Source organism: Jaculus jaculus, chromosome 14 (assembly GCF_020740685.1).
Source record: "Jaculus jaculus isolate mJacJac1 chromosome 14, mJacJac1.mat.Y.cur, whole genome shotgun sequence".
NCBI classification, from domain to species: Eukaryota; Metazoa; Chordata; class Mammalia; order Rodentia; family Dipodidae; genus Jaculus; species Jaculus jaculus.
Genome location: NC_059115.1, coordinates 21,927,091 through 21,942,871, shown reverse-complemented (window position 1 = coordinate 21,942,871; position 15,781 = coordinate 21,927,091). Strand labels below are relative to the sequence as shown.

General features: G+C 52.0%; 1 protein-coding gene across 2 annotated transcripts; it reads left to right on the top strand.

Moving 5' to 3' along the window:
* Positions 1-222: 222 nt before the first annotated feature.
* On the top strand, positions 223-15,404 carry LOC101596593 (galactoside alpha-(1,2)-fucosyltransferase 2-like). Of its 2 annotated transcripts, XM_045134551.1 has the most exons (3): positions 223-327; positions 1,420-1,483; positions 13,296-15,404. In XM_045134551.1, the coding sequence occupies exons 2-3, from the start codon at positions 1,462-1,464 to the stop codon at positions 14,297-14,299; spliced, it is 1,026 nt and encodes a 341-aa protein (XP_044990486.1). In that variant the 5' UTR covers positions 223-327; positions 1,420-1,461; the 3' UTR covers positions 14,300-15,404. The 2 variants fall into 2 exon arrangements, with proteins under 2 accessions (XP_044990486.1, XP_004672325.2); XM_004672268.3 differs by lacking the exons at positions 223-327; positions 1,420-1,483 and adding an exon at positions 10,812-10,856.
* Positions 15,405-15,781: the final 377 nt, after the last annotated feature.

Sequence of the window (15,781 nt, the reverse complement as noted above, 5' to 3'; positions counted from 1 at the left end):
TGAACACCGCGAGCACGCGCACGGCCAACCGCCGCCACGACGGGCCCGCAGCCTCCGACTCCAGCAGCTGCGCGCGCAGAACTGCGGGGAGGGCTCACGTCAGCACCCGCGGGGACTCCCCACGGGCGGCCTCCTGGGGTCCCGCCTTGGAGGGCAGGCCGCCCCTGAGCTGAGGAGACAGTGTAACGGCGCGGGAGGGAGGGTCTCAGTGTGTGAGGTGGGGGTCAGGGTCGCGAATGCGAGGGCGTTTGAGGACGGACCCGGCGTCAAGGTTGGAAAGCATGCGTGAGGTGGGCCCCGGCATCCACTTTGAGAAGGGAATGTGAGGTGGGTTCCAGGGTTGAGGTTGGGAAGAGCAAGGCTACGTGCTCCAGACAAAGGGAAGCTAGTCATCGAGGCGAGCCCAGGAGACTGGGATGTGCTACCGAGTAGCTTTGTGAGTCTTGTTAGGATTAAAGGTAGAAGGCATGGGATCCTTTGTCAGGTGGAGGGGACAGGACAGAAGAAGTGGTCAAGGGTCTAGCGTTTTATTTTTGTGACAAGGTTTCATGTAATTGCCAAGTTTGCCTGGATCTTCTCTCTAGCCTAGGCTGCTGGTCTTGAGTCCTATTGCCTCAGCCTCCGGAGAGCTGGGGATTGATTACAGGCATGCACCGCCATGCCCAGCTAAATCCAGGCTATTTATATTTAGGGCAGCAGGGTCAGAAGGCACATGGAGTGGAGGCGTCAGGAGAGGAGTTTTTCTTTGAGGTGGATCTAGGGGCCAGAAAGATGAGCTCAGATCTAGAGCCAGAGGGTTGAGGTTAAGTCAGAGTATGTGTGTGGGGTGGGGGGGTGGGGCGTGGGTGTTCATGCAAGGCTTGGAGCTGGATTTTGGCCAGCAAGCTGGGTGTTTGGGGCAGAAATCCCTAGAGAAAGGGGAGAGAAGCCGGGCATGGTGGTGCACACCTTTAATCCCAGCACTCAGGAGGCAGAGGTAGGAAGATCTCCATGAGTTTGAGGCCACCCTGAGACTACATAGTGAATTTGAGGTCTGCCTGGGCTAGAGTAAGACCCTACCTAGAAAAACCACCACCACTAACAATAATAATAAATATAAAATAAAATAAAATAGGACAGAGGCACTACCTCTAAGGCCTGGAATACTGAGGCGGCCACTGACAGTACTGAGGGAAAAGGGGCCTGCATCCCAGAGAGAAGCTACTGAGGCCAATTTGCATTTATGGGCTAGACTCTTGTACATCTAAAAGCTGATCTACCTGGGCTTTGGTCCCCTAGGGCTGGGAGGCTGGTTGTGCTGATGGGTAGGGGACAGTGGCTCAAATAACTTAGACCTGAAGGAAAAGAAAGGTCTGAGATGGGCAGGACAGGGCAAGGACCCTCAACTCAACTAATTTCCCCTTCTTCTTACCCTCATAGATGCCAGGCTGATGATGAGAATGAAATAGCAAGCACAAGAACATGGAGGAAAGAAGGCAAGAAGGTAAGGGACACCTCTCCCCACTGTGCCTTCCACCACTGTCTTCTATTCCGTCACATATTGTCACAGGAAGGGCCTTTTAGAATCCAACACCCTCTCCCCACTTAAGATGAAAAATAGGAAGGCCAGAGAGAAGGCAGGCATCAGAACCTTGGTTCTACTCCCCAGTACTCACTGTAATCCTGCTGGCAGTACTTCTGAAGGTTCATGTGCACACTTGTGTCTGAGCTGTTGCAGTAGTTTTGACATTGTGGGTCTGGGGAGAGTCAAGCTGTCTGTAGTGGGATCCTGAGGCCTGGACCACAATATTCTGCCCATCTGTTCACCCACTTCATCTCAGAAGACAGCTGTGTTGCCCTTACCCTCAGGAAGGGCTGAGCACCCTTGCATCCCAGGCAGCCCATTCCCATCTCTCTTGCTGCCTAAGATGTCCTGCCAAGCCTCTTACCAGATTGAGAAGCACTGGGGGTAGCAGGAAGGGTGGTTGTGGCCTCTGGAATTCCTGTCAGACCACAGGAGAAATTCAACTGAAGCTCTTGGGTACCTTCCCCCAGGAACTCAGGCATGCAGACCCTCAAGGATACAAACATCCCTAACCTTCTCTCCAAGAATTAGGAGTCTAGACCCCAAGTCCCATCCCATTCTCCCCAAGGCTGAGGAGACTGTAGCTTCAGCCCTAAGTCTGAGGAGTCAGAGTCTCCAACTTCTACCTCCCACTCCCAAAGCCCCAGCCTATACTACATTTGTTCACTGAAACCTACACTGTCACCTTCCAACCCAGTTCAGGACTTGTGATCAGTCATTGTGGGACTCACGCTGGCAGGGCATCCTTGGGGAGCGGCTCTGCTGGTAGCCAGGACCACAGCGATTGCATGTCAGGCCTATGACCCCCAATTTGCAGGAACACTGCCCACTGCTCTGGTTGCACATGCCTCCTGTTGCCCCAATGGGGTGACACTGGCAGGCTAAATAAGAACAGTGAATCAACAGGTTCCCTACCAAATCTACATCCTACTCCCCAAACTTAAGAGCTCAGGCCCAGCCCTCCTCCCTCTGACCATGAGTCTAGGTGCCAGATTTCCTCCTTTACACTAGGAGGCCATCTTCCCTCAGAGCCAGGGGTCCCGTCCCCAACCTCTTTGCTCTCCAACATAGAATCCTGGCTCTGTGTCCTTTCCCCTTCAGCCTCATTTCAAACTGCTCACCTCTGCATGCCTTGCGGCTTGTGATGGGCTGGCTGGGGTCCCTCCAGAACCCTGGCTTGCAGTAGTGACAGTGCCGCCCAGCTGTGTGGTGGCGGCACCTTTCACACACGCCCCCACTCCGACCACCTGACAGCCTGAACAGCTCAGAGTTGAATCGGCAGCGTCGGGCATGCTGGTTGCAGGAGCACGCTTAGGATGAGATGACGTGAGGAACAGTTAACAGTCACAAAGGCATGTCCCAGTCAGGCCACATTCTTCTATCTCCAAGTCTCCCATCCCCAGCTCTCTCCCCACTGCCCTACTTCCAGGAAACAATGAGGCCTGTGATTACAGAAATTGCCTTTGGCTCTTTCTCTATCTCCATTCTCAGGGACATCTTAGTTTTCATCCTAGTATGGCATTGCAGGAGTCACTGGCCAGCCTGTGACTCTCCTGAGAGGCTTTGTGAGGCTATAGTACTGAAAGAGCAGGGAGGCAGGAAGCCTGACCTCTGCCAAGGGACTGCTTTTTCCTGTAGTTCAGTTCCTCTACTGCAGAATGGCTTTGGTCGTGTTTACCTTCCGAGGCTTGGCGAAGACAGGTGTGCTTAAACGTGGCACAGAGCAAGTGCTTCTATATTTTAGGCTCCATGTCTGGTGTGTACCATCCTCACATTGCTCTGTAAAACTGCTGCGTTTACCATTTACACTTTACAGATGAAGTCACCTGCCCAAGGCTGTCAGAGGCAGGCTTAGAGCCTATGTGTTCACCAGAATGCTGGGTTGTTTCCATAAAGCTCAGAATTGCTGACCACATGTGGTTTCTTGGGGCATGCATCAGATTCTTGAAAGCAAGGGCTCTCAAATCTCTACCACTGATCAGAGCCACTAGGAAACTTTTTTTTTTTTTTTTTTGAGGTAGGGTCTCACTCTAGCTCAGGCTGACCTGGAATTTACTATGTAGTCTCAGGGTGGCCTTGAACTCATGGTAATCCTCCTACCTCTGCCTCCCAAGTGCTGGGATTAAAGGCATGTGCCATCATGCCCAGCTACACTAGGCAACTTTTTTTTTCTTTGAAGTAGGGTCACGCTGTAGTCCAGGCTGACCTGTAATTCACTCTGTAGTTTCAGGCTGGGCTCGAACGCACCGTGATTGTCCTATGTCTGCCTACTGAGTGCTGGGATTAAAGGCATGCACCACCATGCACTGCTATTAGGAAACATTTTTTAAAAATTAATTTGTAGGGCTGGAGAGATGGCTTAGCGGTTAAGTGCTTGCCTGTGAAGCCTAAAGACCCCGGTTCGAGGCTCGCTTCCCCAGGTCCCACGTTAGCCAGATGCATAAGGGGGCGCACGCGTCTGGAGTTCGTTTGCAGTGGCTGGAAGCCCTGGCGCGCCCATTCTCTCTCTCTCCCTCTATCTGTCTTTCTCTCTGTGTCTGTCGCTCTCAAATAAATAAATAAAAAATTAAAAAAAAATTAATTTGTAAGCAGAGAGAGATTGAGAGAGAAAGAGAATGGATATGCCAGGGCCTCCAGCCACTGCAAACAAACTCCAGATACATATGCCACCTTATGCATCTGGCTTTATGTGGGTACTGGGGGATCAAACCTGGGTTGTCAGGTTTTGCTGAACCATCTCTCTAGCCCGGGAAACATTTTTAAAAACTGTATAAGTCGGACTGGAGAGATGGCTTAGCAGTTAAAGCACTTGCTTGTGAAGCCTAGGGACCCAGGTTTGATTCCCCAGTACCCACATGGGCTAGATGCACATGGTAGTACATATGTCTGGAGTTTGTTTGCAGTAGCTGGAGGCCCTGGTGTGCTTATTTTCTATCTGCCTCTCTATCTCAAATACATAAAAATAAATTTAAAAAACTGTATAATATATAAATCCATTAGGATTGCTGGACCCAGGACTCCACATTTCCACTGTGTACCTCAGAGTAAGATGCTGAAGCCTGGACCACACTGAAGAGACCTGGACTTAAGGGACAGTTCATGGCAAGAGGGTTGAAGGCAAGGACTGGCAGTTCTTTTGAGCCTAGCAAGGCATGATTAGCATGGGCAGCATAGAGGAAGCTATGTTCATGGGAAAATGACCCCCATCAGCCTTGGTTGTTTCCTGCCCAGGATTTGAGTGGCTTTAGGTGGCAGTGTGTTCTGATTTCCATGGGGTAGAGACATGCTTTCTGAGCCAGGGCAATAATTTCTCACTTCCCCTTGAAAAAATTTCTTGATGGGCACAGTGGCATATGCCTTTGATCCCAGCTCTTGGTAATCAGAAATAGGAATATTGCCATAAGTTTGAAACCAGTCTGAGACTACAGAGTGAGATCTAGGTCAGCTTGGGCTAGAGTGAGACCCTACATTGAAAAAACTAAAAGGGAAAAAAAAAAATCGTGAGCTGGGCATGGTGGCACATGTTATTCCAGCACTCAGAAGGCAGAGGTAGAGGGATTATCATGCGTTCCAGGCCACCCTGAGACTACATAGTGAATTCCAGGTCAGCCTGAGCTTGAGCTAGAACGAGACCCTACCTTGAAAAACCAAATAAAGGGCTGGAGAAGTGGCTTAGCAGTTAAGTGCTTGCCTGTGAAGCCTAAGGACCTCGGTTTGAGGCTTGATTCCCCAGGACCCACATTAGCCAGATGCACAAGGGAGCACATGCATCTGGAGTTCCTTTGCAGTGGCTGGTGGCCCTAACGTGCCCATTTTCTCTCTCTGTTTCTGCCTCTTTCTCTCTGTCTGTCACTCTCAAATATATAAATAAAAATAAGCAACAAAATAATTCTTGACAGGCATCAGACATTCAAGCTACTTTGTATATACAGCCATAGGATTATGTCACCATCCACACACCCTTCACCATGGTGCTGTCAGTCTCTTACCCAAGTCTTCAGGGTAGCAGTCTACTCAGCCTGTGTGCTGTGGCTATCCTCAAGGACAGCTTCTCCAGGCCTCAGATGAAACTTACCCCAGCCTCAGGACTTGTGAGTCTCCCTTACTGGGCCCTGGAGTGATTGGGAAAAGGGCCAAGACATGGGCCTACATGATAGGTTATGTGTGTGTACTTGCTAAGGGGTCATTGCTTCCTGGATCTGAAAGCACCCACATCTTTTCTTGAGGTCACAGGTGGAGGAAGGATGATGCTGATATTGCAGCTAGAGGGAGAGGCCCAAGTGGGTGCTGGAGCACCAGTCTGGCTGGGTTGCCTGTGGACAATGGCACATCTAGGAAGACCTGAGCCCTTAAGACAGAGAAAGCTTTCAGGATTGTGTCCTTCTCTACTTACCTTCCTCCCTGGGACTGGAGAAGGGGAGGGAGGGAAGGGCTGCGCACTGGGGCTTTTGTGCTGCAGCTCACTGCCTTCCCTGCAGCCTCAAAGAAGAGCATTGCCCCCTCTTTACAAAAGAGAGCGATCTGGTCGCTTGCCTGGGGTCTTAGCTGGGGAAGCAGAGGAGTTGGAATTAGGTCCAGGCTGTCTGGTAGACTAGCTACTAAAGCTGCCATGCTTTTGTCTGTGTCCTGGAGCACCTAGTGTGACAGCACTCAACAGGAGCTGGGCAGGAAAGCTCAGAGCTAAGATCCAGGCTCTTCCATGCCTGGAAGCTGTGTTCTTGGGTAAGGAACTTCTGGCCTCAGCATCAGCCTCCTCATTTGGACAGTAGGCGTGTAGCTGGTAGTCAGTGAGCACATGTTTCCTGACTGAATATTCTTCCCATGCAGAAACTTCCAGGATTCCCAAAGTACCTTGCCTGTCCCCTGCTGTAGCCCCTATACCACACTAGAATCTGGGTTGTATTTTGCTTGGTCTGCTCAAGCTTGTCATGATGTCACATGGTTATCTCCAGTGAGTAGAGGGAAAACCTAGAGCTTGTGTGTGACTGACATGCTAGAGTCAAGCGGAGAGGGGCCCACAGAGGACCAGGTGGCAGGACAGTGCAGAGAAGCAAGAAGGAGCAGTTCTGACAGGGAGGAACCAACTCTGGGCCATGGGGGGGGGGTGAGTGATGACAGGTAGGGGTGGGGCCCAGGACTCACGTAGGCATGAGTGGGGGTGCCGGGGTGTGGCAGGTCGCCAGGGCCAGTCACGATGGGATGGGCGGCAGCTCTCACACCCTGGGCCTATTGTGTGGTGGCGGCAGTGGCAGCGGGGGGGCCTGGCCCGGACTGCGCAGCGTGCAGCATGGCCATGGCACTGGCAGCGGCCTCTTACCCCAGCAGCTGCCAGCCCTGCCCGGCCCACAAACTCCACACGGAGGTGGCTGGCCACCACCCTGGCCTTGGAGCCTGGTGAAGAGCGGAAGGTTACCTTCTCAGGGCCTCCTAGGGCCCCAGGCCAGGCAGGTCTGCGCCACAGTGGCCTCCAGGGTCCCCCAGTGGCCCAAGCAGCAGAAAGGACCAGGGCTGGGGGCCCTGAGGTACAGAAGCGCAGGGTGACAGATGTCAAGAGAAAGGGGCCTGCCAGGTCCATGGTCAGACTACCATTACAGGTGGTCCCAGGGCCAGCTGTGGGAAGGGCACAGGCCTGAGGGCAGGGAGCCACCGCCCCGCTAGCCAGCTGGGTCACTGGTGGGAGGCAGAAGCGAGGGCGTCCCCCCGGATCGTAGCATGGGTCCGAGGTGGCCTGGCTCAGGAGGAGCAAGAGGGCAAAAGCAATGGGCATGGTCACAGCACCTGCAGAGGAAAGGTGGCAGGTAGGGCCTTGGTCAGCCTCTACCCCAAGGCTCCCTGTGGACCCCTCATGCCACCCCAGCCCTACTCAGGCCCCCTCCCTGGCTGCTTTGAAGCGAGGAAAATAGTTCCATCTGGGGAGAATTACTGTTTACATAACCCAGAGGGGAAAGAACGCAAGCAAAATCAAGAATTTTGCCTGAACTAATCCAGAGCTTAGCACCCCAGAGTTATCGGTCAGTGTAGAGGGGCAGGGCCCTGGGGAGAGAATGAGGGATAGATGAGGGACCAGCAGAGTCAACAGATGTGGAAACCTAGAGAAAGTCAGGGGTCAAGGGAAAGATGGAGGAGTGGGATTAGAGGGGGCTGGAGGATTCAGGAAGAGACAGCCAGCAAGGAGAGGTTGGTAGACAGCAAGAGTAGTAGGCACAGGCTCAGGGGAAAGGCCAGAGTGCTGGGCAAGGTAGAATTGGGGAAGCCATGACCTGGATGGACATATGGATGCTAGGAGATCATAGACCCTGGGGGACAAGCAGTGGATTCAAAGACACGGAGAGTCAGAGGACAGGCAGCCTATGTCCTGGCCCCAGAGGGGAGGGAGAGCTGACAGTGCCCGGCGGGAGATCAGAAGCAGAGGCAGAGGAGGCCCACTGAATCAGAGCAGAGGCCTCTTTCTTTCCCACGTGGGGCCCTAACCTTGTTCTCCACACCCCGGGCACGGAGGGGGATTATCATCGACAAACAGCCCTGGCCTCCCTACCACCCACCCCAGCTCTCCATCCTTAACTCTTTCCCCACTGGATGTAGAGCCAGAGAACAGAGCTGAGGGCGATGGGGGCTAGAGCTGGAAACTAGTGGAACCATGGGGCCATAAGAAGGCAGGAGCCTAGCCTCCCTTTAGGAGTTGGGGTGTAAGGACCCTAAAATTAGATTTCTGAAACCCAGTTCAGCACCATCTGTAATTTAGGCCTCAGACCCAGGGATCCAAGTCCCTGCATTACTCACAGGGCTCAGGCCTGGAGAGCAGATGGGGGAACAGATGTTGGGGTATGGTTAATAAGAGGGGAGACAGGAAGCAGGATGTTGGCAAGGCGTGTGTCAAATGCCAGGACATCCAGGAACCCAGGGGATGGCAGGAGCTGGAAGGCCCTCAATTGTCTCCCTCCAAGACTGTGGATCTCAGGACCTTCCTGGGCTGCTTGCCTGGGCCCTAACATCCAAAGTTCCACTTGGGCTGAAGGTCTTCTGTCCTGGAAGGTGGGCCACACAGCCTTGTGTGCTATTGCAGGCATATACCCTGCCCAGCCTGGCCCAGAACTCTGGTGTCATTGTGAACTCATGTGGCGGTATTGGCTAGTCTCTTAGCCTGGCCCCTCACATAAACACTCTTGCTAGTAGCTCAGGAGTCCCACCCCTAGCAGGTTTGAGGACCCAAACTGTGAGTCCCTACTGTTTCTGAGGGCTCAGAGCCCAGCTCCTGCTCCTTTGTAACCTGTAGCCACCCCACCTCTCAGAAGCAGGTCCAATAGGACTCCACAGGCTTATAGTCAACCTTGCCTGGGGGGTGGGGTCCGTCAGGGACTCAGACCTCTCTCTTCACTCTTGACATGCATCCCCCACCCAGCTCGTAGGACCCAGACTTTGGCCAAACCTTCCCGGAGAAAAGCTGTCCTTCAGGCAGTCGTCTCCCACGTTCCTCCTGCAGGAGCAGTGCTGCGGTGGGCTCTTGGGAGGGAGTGACGAGTGGCTGTTCTCAGGCCCAGGCTAGTGGGGGTTCTGGGCGGGAGCTCAGAGCAGAGCCTGCAAATCCAACACCACTGCTCTCCCCTTTTAACCCTTCACCAAAGGCAGCCACACTCACCCCATAAGGACCCTTGCCACCCACACCACAGGAGATTTTGTGGACAGGAGCACCCTTAACCCCAGCAGGCCTTCAGCCCAGATTGGTCTAGGAGGTTCCAGATAGGCAGGAGGGCAGCTGCAGATGGAGGTCCCCAGGCTAGAGTCCTCTTGTGCTCCCACTTGCTGGGCCCCTCCAGCCCCCAGCTATAGTGTGGCTGGGGTGGGGCATATACCTTGGGAGTTCTGCTTGCTGTCCCCCTACCTCTGATCTCAATCAAGCCCCTTCCAGTCCTGCTGGAGCCTCCTGCAGGCAATGGGTTAACTGAGTGTTAGGGTCAGTTGCTTTCAAGCCCTAAAATTATTCTTGGAAGGCTCAGACCAGCCTGGGAAGAACCAGAGAGCAGCACTGTCTGTGAGAGCACCTGGGCTTGGATGGTTCTAGGGCAGAGGGAGAAAGGCGGGGAGAAGAGCTGAGGCAGCAGCATCCCTACCAGCAGCTGATATCTAGGGGCCTTGACTTGAAGTTCTCTTGCAACTATCATGCTACTTTACGAGTGATTGTGACTAGGAAAATAACACCAGTCTGCTATTTGGCCCTGAGTGCCCACTGCATTCACTGCTTATTGCAATGATGCCCTATGACTGATTATGGCTCCAGTGACCCTAAGGATCTAGAAGACAAGCATTGATTCTGAAAAATGTGAGGTGACAATAGAAGGGGCCAGGTCTGAGACCTCTGTGTCAGGGGGCCATGTCAGCTCTGGGCAAGGGGTATGTGAGTGACAGGATGATGCATAGATAGCACTGATGGATTCAGCAGGTCCTCCCAGCGCTTTCCAACACCCTATGTGGGGGACACCATGTCAAGCAGGGCTCCCAACCCAGGGCCTGTCAGGTCTTTTTCCAGACAGAAAGGCAGGACACCATTCTATGTTAGGTGTTATGCACTTTGGAGTCAGGACACTTAGTGCTGTGGGTTTCTGTGGGGTAGAAGAAAGATGTGCGAGACCTGATGGTTGGCAGAAACCTTGCCTTGGTTACCAGAGGACATTCGGGAGGTTTGCTGTAGGGTCTTACCTGCCCATTGGGGAAAGTCCCTAAGCTGACCCCAACTTTGTTCTGTTCTGTTTTGTTTGTTTTATTTTTGTGAGGCAGGGACTCACTGTTAACCAGACTAACTTGTAACCCCAGTTGGCCTTGAACTCAAAACAATCCTCCGACCCCAGCCTCCAGAGTGCTGGAATTAGAAGCGTATGCCACCACACAAGACTCCCACTTTGTTCTAATAGGCTGAACTGGCTCCAAGATGAGCACCTTGAGGTGGGCAGGGCAAGGGCAGCTGGGAACAGTGAGAGGAAGAACCAAACTGAGTGAAATGTCCATTCCACAGTTGAAAGGTGACATTATTATTGGGGTTCCCCAAGTTCAGGGACCTTCAGCCTCACAGAGTCTGGCTTCAGAGGGGCTCAGGTCTGTGCTTCTGCCTCAAGGACCCGCGAGTGACCTGGCCTCAAAGGCAAGAGGTCAAACCTCTGGTGGATGGGCAGAGTATGGCTAAGTGGGGACTACACTTCTCTTAAGACATATTGGAAATGCACTTCAAAAGAAGACATACTGGAAGTCTGGGACAGTAAAGGACATCACAGAATACTGAACTGTCATCGTGTGACCTAAAGTAAGTTTCTTAACCTCTCTGTGCCTTGTTTTCATCTGCTAAATTAGGGTAAAGAAATCTCATGGGATATCCGTAAAGACAGAATGAGTTAAGACAGGTCAACATGTATCCATTTCAAACTTTCTAGACCACACAGGTTTCTGAACCTTCTTTGTTTTGGGAGGCTTGGGCACCATTGTGGGGTGGATAGACTGAATGACATGATACCCATGGCAGGGCCTGGGTTGTACCCCATGATCAAACACATTGGTTTTTTTTTTTTTTTTTATCTAAGTTCACAGGAGTTCACTTTTGGAGAAGTGATGTCCATAGTCAGCCACTTGTCTGTGCTGACTGGGTGTTGTCCAGCAGAGTCAGTCCAGATCAAGAGTCTGCCACCTGCCTATAGAAAAGGGATGGCAGGATAAGACTGCAGCCTCCACTCTGCTCTGCAAGATTTTCTGCTCTTTGGGGCTGAACAGCCACAAGGGAGAGCACTTGAGACAGTACCAGCAGCTGAGAACCACAGGGTGAAAGCCCTGCACGTAGAACCTCAAGGTGACAGCAGCAGAGTGCTGCCAGGAGCCTGTGTGAATCATACACACACCACGTTCTGGTCCTCAGCCTTTTCTCCTTCGGCTGGTCTAGGCTGTGTCCCTGCTCTGCTTGTTAGTGCAGGATGAGGACCCACCAGGGGTCTACCTGGTTGCAGAGCTGGGCTTCTCCTGGGCAAGACCCTCAGTTGGACAAGAGCCAGTGTAGAAGCTGTAAATAGAGCTAATTCAAACAATGTGTGGAAACAAGCAGTGAAGAAGACGTTTCTAGTTCACCTGGTGGGAAGAAGTAGCATAGGCAGGAAGTGGGCATTGCTACCCCCCTGAGGCCTGCCCTAGAAACAGGCACTACATCACTTACCATATTTGGTTATAGCAGACAGGATCCTACCCAGGTCAAGGGAGAACTGAGGACTTTGGGCAGCTTGGATGTGTCATACTGACAATGACAGGATGCTTAGCATTTAGCGTTGTGGGCACTATGGCCAATCTCATTTTGCAGAGAGGAAGACTGAAGCATGAAAGTTAATAGCTAAGCCACGTACTTAAGGCCACATAGCCCACAGGGGCAGAGCCACAGACGCGCTAGCTTGACCCACTCAAACACGATCCCTGCTCCTAGCCTCTGCATTATTAGTAAAAGTGAGTCTCTCTTTTGTTTTTCGAGGTAGGGTCTCACTGTAGCTCAGGCTGACCTGGAATTCACTATGTAGTCTCAGGGTGGCCTTGAACTCATGGTCATCATCCTACCTCTGCCTCCCGAATAATGAGGTTAAAGGCGTGCGCCATCATGCCCTGCCCAGGAGTGAGGTTCTTGTCCTTTGTCCTCCTGATGCTCTGCTACCTCCAGTTGGCTCCTGGAATGTAGTGGAAACTCTAGAAGCATGTTTCAGAGATACAGTCATCCACAGTGAAGTATGTTCCAGTTCCCTAGTGGTTGCCTGACAGAGCACCGCCTTCACAGTTTTTCACATCTGCCCATACCTGTGGCACTTACAGGTCAGGTACAGCAAGAAGTGAACAATTACAGTAACTGGAGTACTAATGACAACCCACTAAGAAAGCCCCAAGGTTGGGGTGATCTCTTCCCACTGTACATGTCTTCCTGTACTCTTACTTCTATTTGAAAGAGCCCTGTATGGCTTCTCTCTAGCACATTTGAATCACCAGTATCACTGAAATGAAATAGGGTTATATACACAGAGGGCTACAGTTCTGTGCAGTGCATCTGATACAGTGATCTAAATGGGCAGAAGCATAAGTAGCAAGGTCCATTGGCATAGGATGGCTTGCAGGATGGGAATGGTGAAAGATTTCATCAGAACAGCACAAAATTTTAAACTTACGATCTGGGCATGGTGGTGTTCGCCTGTAATCCCAGCACTTGAGAGCCAGAGGTAGGAGGTAGGAGGACTGCCATGAGTTCGAGGCCATCCTGAGACTCCATAGTGAATTCCAGGTCAGCCTGAGCTAGAGTGGGACCCTACCTCGAAAAACCAAAAAAAAAAAAAAAAAAACACCTTATGGCTTATTTCTAGAATTATCTATTAAATATTTTCATATCTTGCTTGGCTGTGGGTAACAAATGCTAGAAGGTGAGACCATGGATAGGAGAGGCTGCTGTGTCACATTTAATTCTCCAGTGTCCCTGAGGCTGTTTAGTCAGGCAGACTGTAGAAATATGGTCAACTAGCCATTTTCAACAGTTAAACATAGTCATCCTCATTTACCAGGTTCAAAATATGCAGAGAGATGCAGAAACCCCCATTACAGCACTAGCAAGGTGGGGGCAGATAGAAAGCCCCAGAGTGGCTGTGCTCCTGCCCTTGCCACTCTCCTCTGAGGACTGAGTAACGATCTTGGATCCCAGACAGACTTCCTGATTGTGTCTTCTCTCTCCCCACAGCTATCAGGGGATTCAAGGCCTCTTGCCCACCTCTCTCTACCTTCTACTTCCTTTTTGTGGTCTTCATGGTGTCTGTCATCTTCCACTGCCACCAGCGCCTGGCCCTGGTGCCCAGTCCCTGGGCTTCCTCAGCTCGTGTGGTCCTGGCCCCCAAACACCTGCCACAAGAGGGTATGTTCACTATCAATGCCATCGGCCGCCTGGGGAACCAGATGGGAGAGTATGCCACACTGTTTGCCCTGGCCAGGATGAACGGGCGGCCAGCCTTCATCCCCGCGTCCATGCACAGCACACTGGCACCCATCTTCAGGATCAGCCTCCCTGTGCTACACAGCTCCATGGCTAGCAGGATCCCATGGAAGAACTACCACCTCAATGACTGGATGGAGGAGCGCTACAGCCACATTCCAGGGCGCTATGTGCGTCTCACAGGGTACCCATGCTCCTGGACCTTCTACCACCACCTGCGCCCCGAGATCCTACGTGAGTTCAGCCTACATGACCACGTGCGGGAGGAGGCCCAGGCCTTCCTGAGAGGTCTGCGGATAAACGGGAGCAAGCCGGTCACTTTTGTGGGTGTCCATGTACGCAGGGGGGACTATGTACATGTCATGCCCAATGTGTGGAAAGGCGTGGTGGCCGATCGGGGCTACCTGGAGAAGGCTCTGGACTGGTTCCGGGCACGCTACTCCTCACCAGTCTTTGTGGTCACTAGCAATGATATGTCCTGGTGCCGGAAGAGCATCAAACCCTCCCACGGGGATGTGGTATTTGCTGGCAGTGGGCAGCAAGGCTCACCTGCGAAAGACTTTGCACTGCTCACACAGTGTAACCACACCATCATGACTGTGGGCACCTTTGGGATCTGGGCTGCCTACCTTGCAGGTGGAGACACCATCTACCTAGCCAATTTCACCCGGCCCAACTCCCCCTTCCATATGATCTTTAAGCCACAAGCAACCTTCCTGCCTGAGTGGGTGGGCATTGCCGCTAACCTAGGGTAGGCTCAGCACAGCAACATGTAGCCCTGTACATATGTGTCCTTTGTCCCAGGCTCCCTGAGAGGATAGGAGTGTGGTTCAGTGCAGAGACTTAGGATCACATGTGGAATTCAAATCCAGCCTTATCTGTGTTGTAGCTAAGTAAACTTGGGCAAGTGGCTTCACCTCTGTGCCTTCATATGCTCCCTGAAAACGTGAGCCCAGGGCTCCTTGTGAAACTTGAGGTGGGGAAGACCACATTTGAGGGGCTTTTGTAGAGAGGCCAACTCGCCCTCCTTCCTACATCATGGTACATTGCATATGCTTCCAAGTATTTTGCATATGCTTGTTGGAAGTATTTGGCGCTCAGGGACTCTACCCTGATGTCACAGGGACCACGTGCTAGGTACAGCAGGAAGCTCAGGCTTTGTCAGGAAAGGATGCAAGGGTTAGGTCTCACAGTAGTGCCCAGGTAGCAGGCATCATCTACAAGTAGGAGCAGGGGGGAGGGCAGGCACCTTGGGCAGGAAATAGTAGGAACCAACAGCAGGCCTCCATGTGCAGCAAAGACCTCAGGGTACATGTCTGGGAAGTCTGACCCCATGGGGCTGCAGAGACAGTCCACAGCCTACGTGGACAATGCCTGGTGATACCTCCCACCAACTGGTAAGCCCCCTATGGGCTACCTGCTCCATTTTCTGTCACTGATTTCACATCATAGTTAGTTCACAAAGAAGGGAGGTTCTAGAGGCTCAAAAGTCCTGGGATGTGGCACTCGCTTCTGCATTTATGCTGAGTTGCGATGGGTACAGGGTCAGCATCCTAGCTCCAGTCTTCCGTAAAGTCAAAGCCACTGTATTATGGCCTCTGTAGCCACCATCTTCCATGCCTCACCCCAAGCACATACTCACCTCTCTACCGTCTACTACTTCATGATGGAAATCAGCTTCCAGCCCTAGTTTCCACAGGACATTCAAACCACAGCACAGGCAAAGATGAGTCAGTGAGCATAAGGCTGGTTTCCTTGTGTTCAGGGCATTTGAAAGCATAGAAATGTCAGAATTTTTCATTACTTGTTTGATTTTCCTTTGTGGATATAAAAAATGTGAATATAGTCATTATCATTCATTTGAAATCTCTGCTCTAAGCGTATTTCAGCTCACATGTTGTCTTTGGAAGACAGGGTCTTGCCATAGATCACAAGCTGGTCTGAGGCTCCAACTGAATCTCTGTACCCTTGGTTCATCTCCAAGGCTGAGCACCCTTTCCTTCACGGTCACAAGAGTGCCTCTACCCTCAGCTATTTTTGGCCTTGGTGTCATCTTGAAGTCCTTGGTACAGTTGTCATGGGGTGGGAACTCAGGATTAGTGTTTGGGGAGGGTGCCTTTTAGCTCTCTGGCTGCCTAACAAATCACTCTTGAGATTTAGTGGCTTAAAGTGACAACCATGTGCCCTTTGTCTCTAATCAGTCACTGGAGGGACTGGTCCTGTAGGCACCAGTGCTA